This window comes from Molossus molossus, unplaced genomic scaffold (assembly GCF_014108415.1).
Source record: "Molossus molossus isolate mMolMol1 unplaced genomic scaffold, mMolMol1.p scaffold_m16_p_4, whole genome shotgun sequence".
Taxonomy (NCBI): Eukaryota; Metazoa; Chordata; class Mammalia; order Chiroptera; family Molossidae; genus Molossus; species Molossus molossus.
The window spans coordinates 34,933,560-34,956,370 of NW_023425377.1; the positions used below are offsets into that span (position 1 = coordinate 34,933,560).

General features: G+C 45.3%; 1 protein-coding gene across 1 annotated transcript in view; it reads left to right on the forward strand.

The window, feature by feature from the left end:
• ETF1 (eukaryotic translation termination factor 1) overlaps positions 1–7,521 on the forward strand; it is a 30,988-nt gene extending 23,467 nt beyond the window's left edge. The window contains exons 5-11 of the mRNA XM_036240145.1: positions 1,882–2,020; positions 2,351–2,541; positions 3,308–3,437; positions 4,114–4,269; positions 4,679–4,743; positions 5,914–6,061; positions 6,574–7,521. Of these exons, the coding sequence (XP_036096038.1) occupies positions 1,882–2,020; positions 2,351–2,541; positions 3,308–3,437; positions 4,114–4,269; positions 4,679–4,743; positions 5,914–6,061; positions 6,574–6,656 (912 nt within the window). The 3' untranslated portion in view covers positions 6,657–7,521. The remainder of the gene's footprint in view (positions 1–1,881; positions 2,021–2,350; positions 2,542–3,307; positions 3,438–4,113; positions 4,270–4,678; positions 4,744–5,913; positions 6,062–6,573) is intronic.
• Positions 7,522–22,811: the final 15,290 nt, after the last annotated feature.

Here is a 22,811-nt window from a genome sequence, read left to right on the forward strand (position 1 = left end):
TAATAATAATAATAATAATAATAATCTGGCCCTGGCTGGTTTGGCTCAGTGGTTAGAGCGTCGGCCTATGGACCAGAGACTGGGGTTTGGTTCCTGCTAAGGGTGTGTACCTCAGTTGCAGTTTGTCCCTGGCCACGGTTGGGATTGTGTGGGTGGCAACCACTCAATGTGTCTCTCTCACGCTGATGTTTTTCTCTCTCTCTCTTCCTCCCTCTCTCCCTCTCTTACCTGAAGATAAATGCAAAACTATCCTTGGGTGAGGATAAAAAATAAAAATAATAATAATAATAGTCTGCTTTCTAGTCAATTCTTGAAGAAACTATTTTCTTCCTTAGTTAAAATGGAATGGGTAAATTCTTAGCTCTAACGAGACTGCCACCTAGTAAGTCATCTATCAAGCCTATGGTATTCGAATTCCATTATGAAAATTATATCTATTTGAGTTTCGGGACTATTTAAATATGTTGTTGTTGTTTTTTAATTACTGATTCTATAGAGAGAGAAGCCCTGGCTGGTTTGACTCAGCAGTTAGAATGTTGGCCCGCGGACCAAAGAGTCCAGGTTCCCGTGAAGGGCACATGCCTACCTCAGTTGCAATTTGTCCCCGGCCCTGGTTGCGGTTGTGTGGGTGACAGCCACTCGATGTGTCTTACATCGCTGTTTCCCTCTCTCTCTTCTTCCCTCTCTCCCTCTCACTCTATCTGAAGATAAATGCAAAAATGTTCTTGGATGAGAATTTTAAAGAGAGAGAGAAGAAGGGAGAGAGAGATAGAAACATCGATGTGAGAGAGACATGCTGATTGGCTGCCTCCTGCATCCCCCCTACTGGGGATTGAGCCCACAACCTGGGCACGTGCCCTGACTTGGAATCGAACCAGGACCTCTCAGTCCATGGAATGATGCTTAATCCACTAAGCCACATTGGCCACGCGAGTCCCAGGACTATTTAAATATTTACTTTTTCAGGAGGCAGAAATATAGGGATAAAATCCTAACCCAGGAGGGTTTTCCCCCATAAAAACTCAGAATCATTAGCTATAATACCTTTAAAATAAAGCTTTGAGTTTTATATCTTGGTATCAATAATGCTCAAGACATAGGAGTTAAAGATACATTTTCAAACTAGATTGTTCTATAGACTGTTTCTCAGTTTTTTTACATGCTCCTACTCTGGAGTTCGTTTACAAGATATTATTTGCTATAATGAATAATGCCTATTAATGCTGGGGTTATTAATGGTAACTAAAAGTCAACTTTTGGAGGTTAGACTTTTAATTTGAACATTGTGTTCATAAACTACCATCGGTCTAAATGAAATTAAGAACTATTAAGAATTTGAGCCCTGTAACTCTGGATTTTGTAATCATGTACCCAGATCAGTTTTATTGAAAGGCTTCACATCAGTGTTCTTGGTTTTTTTCCTGTATCAGGAATTCAAATTTGTCTGTGTGAATTACGTATTTGTAGCTGATCTAAATCACTCCTGCCCTGGCCAGTTTGGCTCAGCAGTTGGAGTATTGACCCACGGACCAACAAGTCTCAGGTTCAGTTCTGGCCAAGGGCATGTACCTCAGTTGCAGTTTGGTCCCCGGCCCTGGTCATAGTCGTGCAGGAGGCAACCAATCAATGTGTATCTCTCATATCGATGTGTCTGTCTGTCTCTCTGTCTCTCTTTCTCTCTCTTTCCACCTCATCCTCCCTGAAAGTAAATGGAAAAATATCCTTGGGTGAAGATTTTAAATAACTCCATAAAATGATTTTTCTGTGGTATCCATACCATTCTGAGTAGGGTGAAAGGGCTTTTGTGTGTCCTTTCAAAATTTGTTTTGACCTTATCAAAGCTTTGGGATTTATTGTATGGTACTTTTGTTTGCTTTTCAGGCTCTTACAGCACTACTTTCAGATGATAGCAAATTTGGCTTCATTGTAATAGATGGTAGTGGTGCACTTTTTGGCACACTCCAAGGAAACACAAGAGAAGTCCTGCACAAATTCACTGTGGATCTCCCAAAGAAACATGGTAATAAAGGAAAAGAACATGAGCCCATTTGCTTTGTGTCTGGCAGTGAGAAAACAGTATAGAGGGGGATGGAGTAGTAAATCCAGGTGAGGGGAGAAGCAGCATGAAATGACTCCGTGGTGCTTATGGCTCTTGTTTTGACAAGAGAATTAGTAGACACTCTGAAAACAAGTAAAGGTTTATGCCAAACATTTATTAAGGAGATAGTAATTTTTCTCATTGTCTTTTTTAGGGGGGTAATAGCATGATTATTTGGTTAGTTTTTAAATAGCAAGGCATCTTGTACTTCTTAATAATTGAATTTTTCCTCGTGCCACTTTTGTGTCAAAGGTAGAGGAGGTCAGTCAGCCTTGCGTTTTGCCCGTTTAAGAATGGAAAAGCGACATAATTATGTTCGGAAAGTAGCTGAGACTGCTGTACAGCTGTTTATTTCTGGGGACAAAGTGAATGTGGCTGGTCTCGTTTTAGCTGGATCTGCTGACTTTAAAACTGAACTAAGTCAATCTGATATGTTTGATCAGGTAAGTGAGAAGTAAATGCTCCATGATGTAATTTTCTGAGCACTGGCACATGCACATCATTTTTATTTTTACTGTCTCTGAGTTGGCGAGATTTTGGTGTTTATTAGGAAACATTTCCCCGTACTTTTCTGGACCTTTTCTCTTTTGGAATCAGCCATTTTGAGATAGGATCTTTCTCGTCCTTATGGAGGCTCCAGAGTGGATTGCCATACTTTGCTTTAAAATAAAGTTTGAGAGAGAGAGAAACTAGGAGTTAGTTGTTTTTGTTTTGTTTTTTTCTGATCTATTCTTGGAGGTGGGTAAAGCAGTGATATGAAATAGCTGATTAAGCCTAAAACATTTAGTCCAGAAAGATCTTTTGGTTTATGATGTGGGTTTGGCCATAAAACACATTCCCAAGGTGTTCTCATTGTGGGGGAGTGGAGTAACATTATGGTAGATGCTCGCCAAAGAAATTATCTTGTATTCCACAACCTTGTATAGCAAGAACTAGTAATTTTTTCTTTCCTTCATAAGAAATTTAGTCTTTATTTGTATTTAATGAAATAGTCTCTTATAGGTCTAATAGAATGTGTGATATGATTGGCTGGGGAAGTATATCCTGGTGCTCACTGAGACCTGCTAATGAATAAATTGGGCCCTTGCCCCATATTCTCCCTCTTTAGACTTCCATGATCACGTTGCTGAGTTTTGCATTCCATGAAGAGGTAGTGGGTCTTGAGGAAGGTGTTTTGAGGTACTAATTATGCTTTTTTTTTTCTATCAGAGGTTGCAATCAAAAGTTTTAAAATTAGTTGATATATCCTATGGTGGTGAAAATGGATTTAACCAAGCTATTGAGTTATCTACTGAAGTCCTCTCCAACGTGAAATTCATTCAAGAGAAGAAATTAATAGGTATGATTGAAATGCAACTTACTTAGTCTGTGAAATGTTTTTTTATACGTGATTGTATGAAACATGAAAAGGTAAGAGGAAGAGTTAGTGTTTTTATTAAGATGTTCCTCAGTGAAATCTTTTTTGTTAATCCTCACCTGAGGATATTTTTTCCATTGATTTTTGGAGTGGGGGGGACATCAATTGGTTGCCCCCACCTGCTCCCCAACCACAGCTGGGGATCAAACTCAAGACCCTTTGATGTGTGGACCCACACTAACCACTGGGAAATACTAGCCAGGGCTGGAATCATTTTTAATTTTTTTTTAGTCATTAAGTCTAATAAATGTGTTTGTATTTCCACTGTTTTTACCCTTTTGCAATAGGAACCAAACTTGAGTCTTAATTCCCATATTAATTATGCTTTGTAATAGAGTGATGAATAGAGAGCCTGAATTAAAGATTAGTGTGGTCATTGTTGGGCTCATGTGTTGCCTCTTTTGGAGCGTCAACTAGTGGTAATTTTTTCACTGTGTGCCAACGTTCTAACCACTGAGCCAAACCGGCCAGGGCAGAGCACTTACCCATTTTTAAGTTGGTATCTCTCTCTCTTTCTCTGATTTTGAGTGTAAGAGGGTCTATATCTACAAAGAAAACTTTAATGTTAATGTCCTTATTGACTTGACCCTACTCACAGGACGATACTTTGATGAAATCAGCCAGGACACGGGCAAATACTGTTTTGGAGTTGAAGATACACTAAAGGCTTTAGAAATGGGAGCTGTAGAAATTCTAATAGTCTATGAAAATCTGGATATAATGAGATATGTTCTTCATTGCCAAGGCACAGAAGGTATGAGAATTAGAAAATCAGATTGTTATTTGTTACTAACCTGTATATTCAGGAATCCTGGGGTGGAAATATAGGAGAGATGGCTAATTGCAGGAGCAGTCAGAAGGCAAATGTCTTTTATTCTGTAGCTTATTCCTGCATAGTTTCTGCTTACATTGATAAATGTCTACTTAAAAGATTATTAAATTTCTTGAAAACAGGACTGTATCTTGAATGTCTTTGGTGTTTCCTCATGATAGAAGCAGTGTACCCCTGGTAGACACTCAGTGCATGCTGACTAATAATCATGAAAAAAAGGTTGATAGAATGAGTTCAGGAGCCCTTTCATCTGACCTAACTCATCTCATGGGACTTAGACTTGTTATTATGTGAGAACCAGGTTAACACATTTTTCCCCCCACTACTACAGAGGAGAAAATTCTCTATCTAACTCCAGAACAAGAGAAGGATAAATCTCATTTCACAGACAAAGAGGTATGTGGTTGTTTTCTTAGTTTGGTGATGCATGCAAGGGAAGGAAAGATGAATCCGTATGGTAGAGCACTGGCAATGTAAAGTATCCACCTGGCCTGGGTTCGGTTCCCGCTAAGGGCATGTACCTCAGTAGCAGTTTGTCCCCGGCCCTGGCCGGGTCGTGCGGGTGGCAGCCCCTTGATGTGTGTGTCTCTCTCTCTTCCCCTCTCTCCCTCCCGCTCTGTCCGAACAAAAAATGGAAAAATGTCCTCAAGTGAGGATAAAAATAAATAAATAAAGTATCCACCTGGGAAACCAAACTTCATATTTGTACATTGGGGAAAACAGGAAATGGTCAGCTCCTGTCTGCCACATACCTGTCTGATTCCAAGGAAGAAGGCCAAGTCGTGGTTACTGTGGTCCCTTTTTTGTTTTATTCCTCACCCAAGATATTTGTTCATTTATTTTTAGATACAGTGAAAGGGAGGGAGAGAAACATTGATGTGAGAGCAACACCTTGATTGGTTGCCTCCCCCACAACCCCTGCTGGGGTCGCGGATCTAACCTGCAACCAAGGTACATGCCCTCGACCGGAAATCGAACCTGCGACTCGTCAGTCTGCCAGCAATGCTCTAAATCCTGAGCCAAACCGGCTAGGGCTGTGTTTCCTTCATTTTAAAGTAGTTAAATATTTTCGTCCTTGAAATAGCTGCAAGAAAGATTTAATTGAATAGTACCTCTCTTGCACCATGAAATCTGTGCTTCATTTTTCACTTACTGTATTAGCTCTTCTACCGAAATGGCTTCTGTAGGTTTGGTGTACATGCATCACTAGAGCTTAAGGTGCCACCTGCCCAGTACAGGTTCAAGTCAATGGTTCTCAACCTTCCTAATGCCGCAACCCTTTAATATAGTTCCTCATGTTGTGGTAACCCCCAGCAATAAAATTATTTTTGTTGCTACTTCATAACTGTAATTTTGCTACTGTTACGTCTTAGGCGTCCCCTGTGAAAAGGTCGTTCAACCCCCAAAGGGGTCGCGACCCACAGGTTGAGAACCACTGACTTAGAGAGTTTTATACACATACATATAATGAGAAGGAGAATGATGGTGGGCAGGGGAGCAAGGGGGTTGTTGAGTCTTGATATATTCTAATCCCATTGTTTCTGTATCTCATGGTCACCCCTGAAGACGGGACAAGAACATGAACTAATTGAGAGCATGCCCCTGCTGGAATGGTTTGCTAACAACTATAAAAAATTTGGAGCTACATTGGAAATTGTCACAGATAAGTCACAAGAAGGATCCCAATTTGTGAAAGGATTTGGTGGAATTGGGGGTAAGTAGCCAATTAGAAAACTAAACTTAAATCCAGGGTCTCAGGGCAAGGCCTTTCCTGGACATCCCAAAATAACATCACTTCAGGTGAGGTGTGCTCATCTCATCATTCATTGAAGCAGGAGGTAGAGGCAGCATATGGCTGCTGCCATTTCCTTGGTGGGGAACTTGCTAGTCCTCTCCCGAGGATATTTTTCCATTAATTCTTAGATAGAGTGGAAGGGAGGTAGAGAAGGAAACATTGATGTGAGAGAGACACATTGATTAGTTGCCTCCGGCACTCCCCAACTGGGGCCAGGGATGAACCTGCATCCCGGCACATGCCCTTGACCAGGAATTGAACCCAAGGCCCTTTGGTCTACAGGCCAATGCTCTCTAACCACATAGCAAACCGTCCAGAGTGGGAGCATTTTTTAATCATTACCTCTTAGCTTTCTGTAATTCTGCAAGAGAATTGGGCCTTCTGCATTCTGTTGAACACAGGTGATTTACTCTTTGGTTTCTGTCCCCCAGGTATCTTGCGATATCGAGTAGATTTCCAGGGAATGGAATACCAAGGAGGAGACGACGAATTTTTTGACCTTGATGACTACTAGGTAGTCGACATGGGTCCGGCAAAATGTGCCTCACCCTCCAGCATCCAACCCAAGGAGCATACCCGTGGTGGAATCCAAACAGATCCCTGCCTTACAATTGGAACATTTTCAGAACTTAATCCATGAGCATTGGATATTGAAAAGAAAACCGAAACAAAACCAGACCCAACCCTACACTTTGGTTTGTCATGGTGTCAGCGCAGCAGCCTACGACTAAGTTCCTAAATGCCACTTTGGACTAATTTAAACAAGAATCCCAGTTTTTACTTTTACTCGGTGGTGAAATTGGTTGCTCTTGTATTTTATGAAAAAAAAAATGATTTTTTTAACCTTCATACATAGAAGCAAAAATACTTTAACTGCTGTAAACCTTCAAAAGTTAATAGAAATGAGATCATACTGATTTGTTTCTTATTTTGATTGGAAAAATTAAATTGCTGCATTTTGCAGTGACCCATTTACATGGCATTCTCAGCTTAGACTGCATAAGAAGAAATATATGTGGTGAAATGTTGGAACCATTTCTCTCTTGGTCTCTTGTTTAATGTTGAAAGGGTGAGCTTAATAGGCAATTTCAATTTTACTCCCTCACACTATCCCTCCCCCCTCCCGACTGTCAGTTTCAAGGATGCAAATTGCATTGTAAAGTCAAGCTGACACATGAAGCATTTGGGCCAGTGCACTGTTTCCTTCCATCTGTCTTGCAGGGGCTTTTGTGCTGGGGTTTGGGGAACCCTTAGCATCAGTTGCTTTGACAAGGGTTCCCATAATCTTAGCCTACTAGAAACCAGTTTGGGATGGACATGTTGGGGCTTTTGTGCTATTGCTGGGATTGGGAGAAATAAAACATGCAATTTAAGTGGAAGCAAAGAAATTTAAAGAATATTTTTATTTTGCTTGGGTCTGTCCTTGGTAAAAGGGGAGGTGGTCGTGTTTTCCTTGTGTTGGATGGCATGAGATTATGTGAATATTTTGATTTTTTAAAAAATGAACTGCAAGGTTTTTCACAGGAACGACAGATAAGACATGTATGACTGCATGTAATTATAAACCCCTGACCTCCTGGTGGGGTTGGAGAATCTGTTTCGAATATGGGACTTGCAAGCACCTCTCCTATGAGAAGATATGAGAGGAGGGGTGGGAAGGGCAGGGGTGGGAAGGGATGGGACACAGCTTCTGGCACCAAGGACTTAACCATGTGGGGTCCAAAAGTGGGCCTGAAAACCTGAAGCTCATGCTTCACAGCTGGGCTGTGAGTTGAACTTGACCCCAGCTGACATGCAAGGTCATCGCGTGCCCGAGGTGGTGATAGTGAACAAAGTGTATAGGACGTGCCCAGTGGTAGCAATGGAAAAGAGTGTACCAAATGGACTTTGAAGGACCAAAGGTTTTAAAAGTCAATTGGTATCACCCCCACACTGATAGGGTAGTGGGGTGCATTTGGTTTTCAAATTGGGTACTTTCAACACTTTAGTGCCTGACTGCTGTTCTTCATTGACTTGACTCAGTCACTTGTAGCTTTATCGGTCTGAACCAGCTCCTTGTTCCTAGGTTGCAGACCTGCCTATCGTTCCAATAATCCTGTTTCACTTGAATGAAGGGAGTATGTCTTAAATGTAAAGTTTCTGGTTCTCACACTGTACTCTGAGGTCCAAATGACTGTTGATGTGTAACCTGATGTCTCAACCCCCAATGAGAAGAGTCAGTTCTTTGGTATTCACCATCGTGGGAGGCTTCACTGGAACAGGCTTTTGCTTTGGGCTCTGCTATTTGTTTGCAGAACACCCAAGAGCGAGCAAACATGCTCTCTTCGCAGCAGTACCTTAGGGTTTTGCCATTGTAAATGGGTCTAATGTGATATGACAAGACCAGAGAAATTGGATGTAAATTTTTGAATATGCTTGTTGTTTCACATGATACATTTAGGGTATGCAGCTCCTTTTGTAGTTTTTATTTTTACTATTTAAGTTTGGAAATGATGCCAAATTTTTGTATTTCTTTAATCAATGTGTTCTCTTCAGTGATATATATTGCATTATATATTGATGTGTGTATCAATATATACTGATATGTATTACACTTAACATACAAACACATCAATACGAGGGGGTAAAAACCGTAGCCTTTGCATTCTCTATAGCCTCTACAGAGAGATCCTAAGCAGCGAAATCTTGGTGTTGTGATGTACAGAAATGGAGAAGAGTATTAAACCATATTTAAGAATATACTTTGTGTGCTTGAGATTCTTTAGGACTGTTCCTAGAAAGGTCTGAATGTGGAGATTGAGCTCTCCAAGGCATGTGTCAGTTTGGTTATGGCTGATAATTTTTAGCCCTAGATTTTAATTGTCTTCACTATATTTGCCTACTGAAGGGTGTATGCAAAGGATGTCTGAGGTATAATCTCAAAGCTAACACCAGAGGAAGGAGGTTCAAGTTGCTGGGGCCAAACTAATGTGTATCTTCCCTGATTCCACATGCACACCACAGGAAAATCTATGCGCCCTCCCCCTTTTTTTAAAAGGCATTTCAATTATGTTGTCCGTTGTCCCATGTAACCACATTCCAGAGGTAGATGATGTACCCCATTTTACAGGTGATAAAACAGGCCAAAAGAGGTTAAGTAGTAGCTCTTTAGTAGCAAAGCCACATTTCCTCCCTGGCCTAATTTCAAAATTGATTCTCTTTCTACATCTATTTTCTTTGAGTCAATGGAATGGTCCGGATGGAAGAACAGAAACAGCCTTCCACTCTCAATCCTGCATACCTGGCACTGGGTAGAAAAGTCAATGTTAGGAACCTTATCCAAGAGCAAATCGGAGGCTGGCCTGGGTCAGCGGCAAGAGAGGGTGTGTTTACTTTGTTTTTCCCCAAGTTAGGTGCTGGAGCTCCTGTGTGGTACTTTAGGAAGCCTAGAGCCAGGTGGTGCATGATTTGGCTTTCTCCAGATTAAGAAAATAGTATTTTTAGTGAAATTGACCCATAATGACACTTTTTCTGTCACACTGTTTTTTCAGCATACTTTGGCCTATTTTCTAATCTGATCTAGGCAATAACTTTGATAAAACCAAATCACCCTCTGGGAAGGGCAGATGTGCCTGCACATGCCTTTCCTCGTAGATCCCAGGTGCTGTTTGAAGTCAGAAGCTGGAAGGCAGCACAGTGGTGCTGGATATGTAGGCTGTTGTGCTCGCCTGTCTGGGCCTGCAGCACTTGCCGTCTTTTGTTCTCTGGCTCCAGTTCTCATGCCATAATGCTCCCAGACAGGCACAGTGGATTCAGGGCTGAGCACCAAGGTGGCATTTTAAACCTGTGCCAGCTTCTCCCTTGCCAATTTGAGTGAGCGCCTGTTGGGACTCCCACCTGCCAAGTCCCACCCTAATGGGATTGTTCCTCCTGGGACATCGGGACTGGAAAACTAGAGTCTGGAAGCACTGAGTACCAACGTTGCTGAAGACATGGGTAAACAGTAGGCACTAGAAATACATATGAAAACAATTTACCTCCAGGGTTCTCTGAGAACTCCAAACTGTCTGAGAACTCTGTGGTGGATATAGTCCGAAATTGCTTGGCAGGCTCATAGTGAAGCTCAGTTAGGAGCCCAGGGTCAAGTCAGCTCTTTGGACAAGCAGCTCTGGTACTGGCTCTGCCATTAGCTGGGCTTGTGGTTTCAGGTAAGTCCCTTTCTATCCTGGTTTTTTTACTGTAAAGAAGGTTGTGAATCTGAAGAGCCTTTCCAGGCGTTAAATGATTAGGATAGTACCAGTGAGCAAGCTACCTGACATCTGGCTCTGCCAGAGAGGTTTGGCAAGTTAGTTAATGTCTCTAAGCAGCAATTTTCCTGCCTGAAACTGCCTACTCCATTATGATTACGGTGAGGGTTAAATGCAATAAGGTAAGTGAACTGCATAGTACAGTGCCTGGCACTAAACAAGCGCTCAAAAGATAGGTGCTTCTCTGATGTTTCCACCACTATCAACCTTGGTCCTCCAGGAGTGGCCAGAGTGAGTTTACACTGGCAAACCACGAGGTGGTGCTAGAGTTAAAGTTACCTGCTGCTTCTGGAAAAAATCTGTTGCTTCTGGTAGGGAGAGATGGATGTATCTGGTACAGCTTGTTTACCCATAAAATTTGGAGAAATGGAAGGGGCAAACTACCAAAAGAAGTAGGGATGAGAGAACAGAGAGGAGAACCCAGGGGTCTCATTCTGAGCTTTGAAGCTACTTCTCTGTAAAATAACTACAATCACTAATATTTGTTGAACCGTTACCATGCGCCAGGCAGGGTGCTGTGTTACGTGCTCTCATTTAATCCTTAGGAAAACAGTGAGGTAGATACTGTTTTGTATCTGCCAGTCCAAGTTCATAAACTGCTAAGTGGCAAAATTTGGGACTCAAAGACAAGTCTCTGGTCCCAAGGCCAATACAAATGCAGATCATTCGTTGCTCAAGAAGAGAGACGACAGTTGCTGGTTCTGCTGAGAAGATAAGTGGTGGACTCACCTCACCAACCCTTATATTTTCAGAGACAGCCAGTGGCTCAGATTGCATCTGGAAGGCACCCATCTTACAGTTCTGACCTTGCCCAACACACATGCTTTGGTCGTCTCAGCTTATCCACAGCTACAGTTGAAGATGGATAAAAGGAGCTCCCCTGGACCCTCTTGTGGACCCCTATAATTTATCTGACATCTTCAAAGAAGAATACATATGTAGTGGAATTTCTCAGAGACTAAGGCATCTGCCCCTGCTTTTAAATATGTCACCAGTAGGACAATTAATGAAACGAATGTGGACTATAGATAAAAGTATTGTATCAATGTTAAATCTGTATTTGACAGCTGTACCGTGATTATTATGTAAGAGAATACTCCTTTTTCTTAGGAACTATACATTGAAGTATCAAGGAGGTTAAATAAGATATTTATTAAGGAAATTTTTGAATTTTCAGAAATGCTGAAGAAAAAAGGTAAAATCATTTAACTGTCTTTAATAGTTTTGGGTCATCATGACCATCCATTACAGAACTGGTGTGATAATGAGTGTTTAGATTCTAACTGCTTCACAAGGTATTTAAAACATAACTTTGGTTTGATTATTTAGGTTTGGTTTTTACTCAGAATTTGTGTTTGACTCAGAGGTCACCATTTAAAAGAGTTAGTTCTGCTAGAGGGTTTTTTCAGTTCAGGAGAAATCCCTACTCTGAATCAACCAGTAGAGGTGGGGGGGCTGAGCCTGGGATTTGAGCCCAAACTAGAAGGAAGAAGAGCAAAGGTAGGACCAGGAACAGAGCTACTGTCACATGTCTCAGAGATGAAATCAGCTTTGGGTCCGGTCTGCTGCTGGGGGAGATGAGGCAGTATCAAGAGCAAGGGAAGGGGAGGGAACCCTGGGGATGATGGGAAGAAAGCAGAGCTGTACGTGGGAGCCTAGCACCCATTCTTAGAAAGGACAAAGATGTCATTAGACTAGTCCTTTTGTCTCCAGCCACATCTTTTTCTTTTTCTTTTTTTGGTATGTACCCTTAGTGGGAACCGAACCTGGGACTCTCTGGTCCACAGGCCGATACTCCAACTGCTGAGCCAAACCGGCCAGGGCTCCAACCACATCTTTATGTTGCTCTGTACTTTTAATTTCTTTTCTTTTTCGATTTATCTTTATCGTTGAAGGTATTACAGATGTCCCCCTTTTTCCTCCATTAATCCCTTCCACCCCGTTCTTAAGGAATCATCATTTTAGCACCTGAAGGACACCTTACATTCCAATCCCCTCTTTGAAGAGAGAGAAAGCTGAATTCCAACCAGCAATGTAATGACCTACCAAGTTCTCGCAGCACATCAGAGCCAGTATGAGCACCTGATGTTACAACTCCAAATTCAGTGCTCTTAACACATGGATGATCTCATTATTCTTCATCTAAGCCTTTTTCTACCCCTTGTTAGGGATGAAAAAAGGGAGGATCAGAGAGAATGAGTGAACAGCCTGAGGCCAAAGATGTAGCTGGGAGGGGAAAGGTGGCTGACATCCAGGTGGGGTTATGAAAGCTGTTTTGAAGTCATTTCCCTGGGAGGGTTGGCTTGAGTGTGTCGATTAACTTGCTTGTCCAGCCCCGAGGGTTCCAAATTAGCCCCATCTAGGTTTCTCTGTCAGACTTGTGGCTCTCCCACTCTGCTGTCTGCCCCCACCCATAGGAAACCTAAAGGGCAAACCCATTTCTTGGGAAGCCCGGAGACCAAGATAGAATGGAAATTTCAGGGAGAGGCTCTCAAAGCAGCTATAGCAAGGATCTTCTGAGGTAAAGGCAAGGATTCAGGGATATGCTGCTACATGGGGAAAGGGAGGTGGAAACTGGGTTTGACAATGAGGTGAAATCAGGGCTTGATGCCAAGCGCCTGCCCCAGGTTCCATGGCTGTCCAGTGGGGTGAGATGGACCAACCTCCTGACACAACCTCACCCAAGGGCCTGCAGATGGGTACTTTGTACTAGGGCAGGATGTCACCTGGGGAAGAGGAGTTGAAGCTCTAGATAAAGATGCATTCCTGTGCTCAGGCCTAGGGGCCCTCCCTACCGCTGTCAAACTGATTCTGAAGAGAGGTTGTCTGGAAGGGGTTCTACCCCTCCCGGAGGAGCTGAGCAAAGGTCTTCAGAAACCCAGTCTCCTCCAGTTTTCAGTTTCCATAGACACAGCCCACTGCGACCTCTATTCCTTAAATAGGACTTAGGTTAACTCTGTTCTTTCTCTTTTTTTGTGTGTGATACGTGCCCCTAGCGGGAACCAAACCTGGACTCTCTGGTCTGAAGGCTGCCACTTAACCGCTGAGCCAAACTGGCCAGGGCGCGCTTTTTTTGTTGTTGTTAATCTTCACCTGAGGATATTTTTCCTTAGAGAGTGGAAGAGAGAGAGGGAAGGAGGGAGGGAGCAGAAGCATCGATATGAGACACATAAGCTGGTTGCCTCCTACATGCCTGCATGCCTGGATGGAACCTGCAACTCAGGTATACGTGCCCTTGACCGGGATTTGAACCCGAAACCCTCAGGTCCAAGGGCTGATGCTCTAACAACTGAGCTAAACAGGCCAGAGCCTGTTCTCATTTTTTAATTCAGCAAGCATGTACAGACATTTCCTGTATACTGGGCCCTGTGCAAGATGCTGGGTTATAGTGGTGACCAACACAGGCATTATCTCTACCCACCAATACTTATGGTCCAACAAGGGAGACAGCAAGGAATCACAATAAAGAATGAGGAGTATTGCCCTGGCCAGTTTGGCTCAGTGGTTGAGCGTTGGCCTGTGGATCAGAGAGTCCCGGATTCAGTTTCCGCTAGGGGCACGTACCATTAAAAAAAAAGAATGAGGAGTATTATTGTTTGTTTTTTTTCTTTTATTGATTTTAGAGAGAGGAAGAGAGAGAAACATTGATGAGAGAGAACATCGATCAGCAGCCTCCTGCATGCCCCCCACTGGGGATTGGGCCCACAACCTGGGCATGTGCCCTGACCAGGAATTGAACCGGCAACCTCTTGGTGCATGGGTTGATGCTCAACCACTGAGCCACACCAGCCGGACAGTATTATTGTTTTTAAGGAAAAAATTGTATTTTTATTTTGAAACACTCCAACAGATATCAAAGAATATTTGTGTAGAGCCCTGGCCCGTTTTGCTCAATGGTTAGAGCATCAGCCTGCAGACAGAAAGGTCTCGGGTTCGATTCTTGGTCAAGGCACGTGCCTGGGTTTCAGGTTCAATCCCCAGCCTTGGTTGAGGTCATGTAGGAGGCAACCAATCAATGTGTCTTTTTCACATCAATGTCTCTCTCTCTCTCTCTCTCCCCCTCCCTCCTTTCCACTCTATCTGAAAGATCAATGGAAAAATATCCTTGAGTGAAGATAAAAAACAAAAATTTGTGTAGAGATAGAGCTGGACAAAGGACCCATTAGGAAGTTTGTAAAAATGTAGTTACAAAAGGAATAGTGGTAGTTAGGATGGAAAGGGAAAAAAATGATTTCTAAGGGGAGAACTATCAGGGCTATTGACCATCTGGATATAGAAAATCAAGGACAGGAAAGCATTAGCAATGCTTGATTGCTTAACTGAGTGGGTCCCATTAACCAGAAAAGGTGTACCAGTCAGAGAAGGCTGGCTCATGATGTGCTAACAAACGAGCCCCAAATCATAGAGGCTTAAAACAGAAATGTCTGTTTCTTTTTTTTTTTTTAATCCTCAACCAAGGACATTTTTCCATTTTTTGTTCAGATAGAGCGGGAGGGAGAGAGAGGAAGAGAGAGAGAGAGGGAAACATCGATGTGAAGGGACACATCGAGTGGCTGCCACCCGCACGACCAACCAGGGGTCGGGGACAAACTGCAACCGAGGTACATGCCCTTAGTGGGAACCGAACCCGGGTCTCTCTGTACCACAGGCCGACGCTCCAACCGCTGAGGCAAACCGGCCAGGGCAGAAATGTCTGTTTCTTGCTCAGAAAGTTTAACTGGGAAAAATTAGGAATATTAAAGGACAAAGGGAAGGCAAGGTGGCCCCCACTTCATCTTGGGGTGCCCAATCTGCCTGGTGAGCAAGGGCCAGTCGGGAGAGATGAGAGGTCAGTTTGGAGAGGCAAATTGGGTTCGTCCTGACAACCTAAAGGCCAGGAAGCCACTCAAATTTCAGGGATCTTTTTTCACCCTGGTATCATTTTTGTTGTTTTAACAGCTTTATTGAGGTATAATTTTATTGGGTATAAAATTCACCCAATGTAAGTATATTATTTTTAAAATAAATTTGTACAGTTGTGCAAACATCACATAATCCAGTGTTCATCACCCCAAAAGGTCTTTTTGTTGTTGTTGTTAATCCTCACCCAAGGATATTTTCCCATTGATTTCTAGAGAGAGTGAAAGGGAGGGAGGGAGAAGGGAGGGAGAGAGAAACGTTGTGAGACACACCAATTGATTGCCTCCTGCACGACCTGGACTAGGCCAGGGAACCTGCAAACCAGGTAGGTACACACCCCTAGAAAAATCCATGTAGAACTACAGTCAGCCCTCTGCAGTGGTGGATCAAAAATACAACTGAACCGTATACTCCGTTTTTTAAATTTATTTATTTATTTTAATCTTCACCTGAGGATATTTTTCCATTTTTATTTTTTCAGACAGAATGGGAGGGAGAGAGAAACATTGATATGAGAGAGACACATCAATTGGTTGCCTCCTGCATGACCCTCCCCAACACCTGACCAAGGTCAAGGACCAAACCGCAACCTAAGTATGTGCCCTTGACCAGAATCAAACCCTTGACTCTTCGGTCTGTGGGCCCACGCTCTAACCGCTGTGCCAAACCGGCAAGGGCCTGTATACTCGGTTTTAATTTTAATTTATTTATTTTTGTTCAGATAGAGTGGGAGGAAGAGAGGAAAAGAGAGAGAAATATCAACGTGAAGTGAAAGGGACATATCGAGTGGCCGCCACCGCATGACCCAACCAGGGCCGGGGACAAACTGCAACCAAGGTACATGCCCCTAGCGGAAACTGAACCCGAGTCTCCCGGGACCGCAGGCCTATGCTCCAACCACTGAGCCAAGCCGGGGCTGTATACTCGGTTTTAAATCCATTTTATTGTAGGGTCAACTGTATGTATTTGGTCTTTGTACCCAGTTCCTAAAACCCTTGGAATCTTCTGGGTTAGTGTCTTTTGTATGCTAATGAGATGACTGGTGGCTGGGGGCCCCTAAAAAGCTTCAGGATGGGGGCTGGTTACCAGAAAGGTACAATTACAGTGTTGGAAATTCCAGTCCCACCCAGAGGGAGGAAAAAGGGGCTGGAGTTTGTTAATCACCAAGGGCAAATTATTTAATCAATGATGCCTAAGTAATGCTACTTCCATAAAAACCCCTAAATGCAGCCCTGGCTGGTTTGGCTCAGCGGTTAGAGCGTCAGCCTGCGGTCCGGAGAGACCCGGGTTCGGTTCCCGCTAAGGGCATGTACTTCGGTTGCAGTTTGTCCCCGGCCCTGGTTGGTCGTGCGGGTGGCAGCCACTCGATGTGTCCCTTTCACATCGATCTTTCTCTCTCTCTCTCTCTCTCTCTCTTCCTCTCTCTCCCTCCCACTCTATCTGTACAAAAAATGGAAAAATGTCCTCGGGTGAGGATTAAAAAAAAAAAACAACCCTAAATGCAGTTAAGAGAGCATCCGGATTGGTTGGTAAACACATTGAGGTACTAGGAGAGCTCCTGGCAATTCCACATGAATTTGAGGATCAACTTTCCCATTTCTGCAAAAAGGCTATTGGAATTTTTATAAGGATTGCATTGAATCTGTAGATTGCTTTGGGTAGTATTGCCATCCTAATGTCTTCCAATCATAAAACAAATGTCTTTCCATTTATTTAGGTTGTCTTTAATTTCTTTCAGCTGTGTTTTATAGTTTTCTGTGTACAAGTCTTTACTTCCTTGGTTAAATTTATTTCTAGGTATTTTATTCTTTTGGACGCTATTGGAAATGAAATTATCTTCTGAATTTCCTTTTTGGATTGTTCATTGGTGGTGTCATTGTGGTTTTGATTTGCATTTTCCTGGTGACTAATGATGTTGAGCTTCTTTTCATGTGCTTATTAGCATTCATATATCTTTTTTGGTGAAATACAATCTTTGGCTCTTAATCTCCAATTCTGCATCTTCATGAATGGAGAGAGGGGGAGTCCCTTGTCTCTCAGATACCTTTCTTCCTCCCTTTACTTTCAAAAAGCACTTAACAAAAAAATAATGAAATAAATTTTAAAAAATAATTTTTAAAAAGAACAACAACAGCCCTGGCCAGTTTGGCTCAGCGGTTAGAGCATTGGCCTGTGGTCCGGAGAGACCCGGGTTCGGTTCCCGCTAAGGGCACGTACTTCGGTTGCAGTTTGTCCCCGGCCCTGGTTGGTCGTGCGGGTGGCAGCCACTCGATGTGTCCCTTCACGTCGATGTTTCTCTCTCTCTCTCCCTTCCTCTCACTCCCTCCCACTCTACCTGCACAAAAAATGGAAAAATATCCTCAGGTGAGGATAAAAAAAAAAAAAAGAAAAAGAACAACAACAAAAAATGTCAAAAGCACTTAACAGGTGGAGGGGTAGCACAGAGCAGGGAGTTAACAACACAGACACTGGAGCCAGATGTCCAGGTCACACTCTACCACTTACTGGCTGTGTGACCTTGAGCATGTTACTTCTCTTTCAGTTTGAGTTTAAAATAGGGTTTTGTGTTAAATAAACTAAGTTTCTATTTAATTTGTTACATAAAAGTGCCTACTACAGCCAAGCACTGAGCTAGACCCTAGAATATAGTCACGAGCAGAGACATAGTCACTGTATCAGTAGGCTTCCAGGCTAGAGGATCACTCCAATGAATATGACATGACATCCTACTGCAGTTAACATTGAAGGAAGGCCACAGTCTGCCACAGAGGAATCTGACCTGGCCAGTGAGCCCACAGAAAGCTTGTCTAGACACTGATGCTTGAATGAGCACAGATTTAACTAGGCTAAGAGAAGAGTGTTAGAGGTCCAAGAACAACGTGTGTGGAGGGGTGTGGGGGGTGAGTACAGTTGAGGAGGTAGGTGGAGAGCACTGTGGATGAAGCTCAGAAAACTAATGGGGAGTGTGGTGGAAGGCCAGCAGGCACAGAAAGGGATGAGCCTCAAGGCCTTGCCTAGAACTTGAAATTTTATTCCGGGCCAGAGGTACCCATTGGACGCCAGAATGAAAGCAGCCAAAGTGCCACTCTGAAGTCAGAAACCAATTCCTATCACACTGTGATTAAATATGATGATGAAGCATGTATCAAATACTCTAAAACAGTACTAGCTATCATAGGTTCATATTCATTCACTCAACAACTGCTTACTGTGCTAGGCAATGGGGATATAGTAGTCAACAAGGCAGATACCATGTCAACAAGGAGTGCCCAATCTAGTGAGGAACCCAGTCAAGCAAACATTCTATGCTTTGATGGGAAAGATATAGGGCACTGGGCAGAGGATTGGGGGGGGGGGGGGCAAAGGTCACACTCAACCCAGTCTTGGTAGGAAGGGATTGGTTTTCCTTTTTGGCAAGATCACTTGTTAACAGCATGAAGATGGGGTGGGTGCCACTGGAAAGAGAAGGTTTGGTTCCTGGCCTTAAAGAGAATATAACTTGATTAAGAAGACATGTGTAGGAAAACAATGAGAGGATAGATGCATAGACATACCAGACGACTCATACTGGCACTTTGCAAAAAGTCTCAGCTTCTTCATCCCCAGGTTCCAAACATCCCCAACTGCAGAGAGGCAGTATCTCTCTCTCTCAAGGCAGGGAGCCTCCCAGGACCCCTATTGCTTCACAGGCCTTTCTGAGTTTCAAATCTCTCTCACTCAGAAGAGAACACAAGGCCTACTCAGCAGAGACCTGCAAATTCTGTAGCTGGAGCAGGGATTGCTGGAGCTACCCAGTGCCTCTCAGGACTTCCCCCTCTGTTAGGCTCAGCTATAAATAGCTTGCTGGTTTCCAGCTGGGGATCTCCCAGTCCTTCAAGAAGCAGGCACCGCCTTCTCACCCTGTGCTGCCCTCAGCCTGGAGCAGAAGTGGGTGGTAGCTGGCAGGCAGGAAAGAGAGGGAGGGGTGGAGGGCAGGAACCAGCACCAGAGAATCTGACTCTGTACTACATTACCCATAATCCTAGATGGTAGCTGGGAAGAGGAGGCTGCAGGGGGCCTGCAGCCTTAGATGGGAAAACAAGACCAGGGGCATCCTGCGCCCTATGTATGCAGTCCAGGCCTTCAGACTCAGCTTTTTTCCCCAAAATCCAACCCCTAATCCTTCAATTCTGGACCTTAGAGTTCATCTCCTTTCCATGAACCCAATCCACAGGCACTCAGTTAACCTGTGGCCAAAGAGAACAACAAAGCTCATCTTTTGGCCTTACCCCCACTTTGTGTGTATGTGTACAAGCCCAGCCAAAGACCGGAAGCCTGTGATTTTTATTCTGGATCAAGCCCAAAAGCTGCTTGGCACTAGAAGCTCCTTCCTTGGCAGATTCCCTGACTCTGTTCCAAGCTCTGAGCTTTTCTTTCCCTGCCTCACCCAAGGCAGAACAACCAAGAGCCCACAGGTTGGTCCAGCAGAAAGCCTGTACTCGGGTGACATGTTGCGCTGCTGGAAGAGCTGAGGGGTGAACGTTCAGGAACTCTGCTGAAGTTTGGTCCCTGTCTCCGACCTTTGCTCATCTCCTGGCAGACAGATCAGGGTAGTCACGTGTCTGGGCCAGGTTTAAGTCTCTGGAAGTGCTGTTGGAAGGGCCTGTAGGTGCTTGCTGGTTCATGCAGTGGATAAACCAGAGTTGTCAGGCTGAGCAAGGGAGGCTATTCTGGGTGGTGGAGGCACCCAGTGTGCACTGCATCCAGACCTCAGTCCCACTGCCAGTGTACACCTACCCCAGCTCTGGCTCCCCGACCACATCCCTTCCAACTTTCCCTACAGAGTCAAACTATTCACTTGTGGTTCTGGGGCTCATGAACCTCCAGACCACATGGGGCCTAGCAGGTGAAAATAGGGGCCCCTGTCCAAAGTGAAAAGGCACTGTGGCTGGCCTGAAAACAGGGTCCTCTCCCTTCTCCCCCTTGCTCAGATATAACAACAACTCTCACTGAGGTAGGCACCAGGAACGCAGAGATGAGCAAGGCCAAATTGCAGTCTCAATAAATAAACGATGTATTAGGTGGATAGCAGGCCTAGGGAGTGAGGGTGGGAAGGATCTCCAGATGGCCAGATGTCTGAACCGAGGAAAGGAGGAAGCCATTCTGGCAGAATAGGAAGAGAAGGGCATTCCAGGCAGAAGCGACAGCTTCAATACAGGCAAGGAGGAGCAAGGAATGGCAAGGAGGTAGGAAGAGAGAAACACCGAGGACTAACTTGTAAAAGGCCAGGGCCGCAGGCGCTAACGCCTTGCTTAGGAGTCCGGGCGGTAGGCCTGGGCTGGCGCTGCGAACCGATCTCCAGCAGGCGTGCTGTGTCTGGCTTGGGGGAGAAAAGTGGGACAGAATAAGAAACGGGGGGAGGAGGGTGCTAAGGAAACCTTAGGGCGTCTGCGGATGGAAGAAGGCCCCGTGCCCCCGTGGGGCTCCCAACCCGCCTGTCCCGCGTTTACCTCGGCCAGGCCCGGGCCGCGCGTTCCCGGCCCCGCCGGCCGCCCCCTCCTTGGCAGCGGGTCCCCCGGCCGCTGGCTCCCGGGCGCGGGCGGACGCGGTGGGCCGGGCTCCCGCCCACAGCCGCCCGCGGGCCGCCTGCCAGACGCGCCGGAAAGGAAGCGCCTTGTATGGGCCTCGGGCCGGGAGGAAGTGCCTTGTAGGGCCCCGGGAGGAAGCGCCATACATGGCGAGGGGCGAGCGGGGGCGGCCAGGGGGCGGGCAGGGGCGGGGAGCCCGCCCGGGATGGAGGCCGTTTCCGCCGCCGCGGGCCGAGCCGCCCCGCGCCGCCCCCGCCCCCGCCCGGGTCTGCGTGTCCCGTCCCCAGCCGCGGCCCCGCCCTCCGCCCGACTTTCCCCGCCCCCACCTGCGCCCCCCGCTCCCCGGGCGGGAGCTACAGAAACGGGCTCCCCGGCCACGCGGCGGGGGTGCAGCCTGGCTTGGACGCCTGACCGGCCGAGTTGGAGTCCCAGCTCCGCCACGCACGCTCCCTGTGACCTTGGGTAAAACGTTGTCGTCTCTGAACCTCAGATTCCTCCTCCGAGGGTTGTGGGGATCAAATGAGAGGATGCCCTTTAAGCCCCTCCCGGAGCCGCATGGCCTGCAGTGGTATCTCCGTCATCCCAACAATCATAAGGGGAGGAGGCAGTGTTCCCTGGCACCTGCTGTTTGAGTCCTTTCAGCCTCTACCCAGCTGAATGAAGGGCTTCTATGGGAGCTGACAGATTCAGGAGATATTTCCAGAAGAAAAGAGGGCAACTTTAAAGTCTAGAGTTTTCCCTTACAGGCTGTGGGTTTAGAGAGAGGGAGTTCCAATCCCAGCTTCTCCCCTTACCAGCTGGGTGATGCTAGAAAGGTACTTGCCTCCTCTGAAGCTCACTTTCCTGATCAGTAAAATGGGGATAATAATTCCTGATTTGTAGGGTTGTTGTGATAATCAAATCAAATGTGTGTAAAGTGCCTGACTTGGAGTAGATGCCTAATGAATGTGAGTTCTTCAGTTCTCTTTAGTGCATTTTCCCTAGTGGGCGTGGGCAGGAGATGTGAAAGGCTTGAGTACTTGACCATTCTTCCTGGAAACCTGTCCACTTGGGAAAGACTGATCCGTCTTTGGCATCTATGGGACCTTATTGCCAAGATTTGGTGCCTTCACCGGAGGCATGCGTGTGGCCCTGATGCTCCCCTTTCTCAGTTCAGACACCATCCCAATGACCTGCCCTCCCTCCCTGCGGCTCTTCTCTCTCTACCCAGAGCATAGGTGACCTGGAATGTCTGGCAAGGGCAAAAACAACCTGGAGGAAGTTGAAGTTCCCATCACAGCCAGAACCTGGTATCTAGGACACCGTACCCTCCCACGCCTGCTGCAGTACCACACCCACACATTTCAACAAGAGATGGGTATCAATCTCAGCAAAGCATTTCCCAATCCTCCCTTGTTGGCCCTGTCCTGCCCTCATCAGTTCTGCCTGTCCTGGAGTTCCATTTAGGTCTAATCTGCATCTTCCTGCCTCAGTTGCAGTCCCATCCTGCTGAACTGCAATTAGCAATTCCTAAGAGGTTCCAGGCAAATTTGTGGACACACACAATAGATGTATATCACCACGGCCTGTTTCCTTTCATCCCCGTTGGATGAGGAGGCTGTCGTTGGCATGGTAACCTTCCTTGTATAAGTTGCAGCCCTCAAGGATGTTTTCAATTTCAGCAGGGACATAGCTCCTTCCCCCCCGCTGTAGATCACAGGGTGACATGTAGCTGTGTCATTCTGGCCTCCCCCAGAATGGGGGTGTAGTGCTGGTAGCACAAAGAAGGACTGGTTCACGGAGGGCTGACTGGATCTCTGAGGAACAAGTTCCTTCTGCCCTATGGGGTGATCCTCAGCCACCCAGAGAAACCAGTTCTGAGGCCCAGGATATTTAGGGAGCTTCTCAGAGTCTCGTGGTGAATGATATACATACATC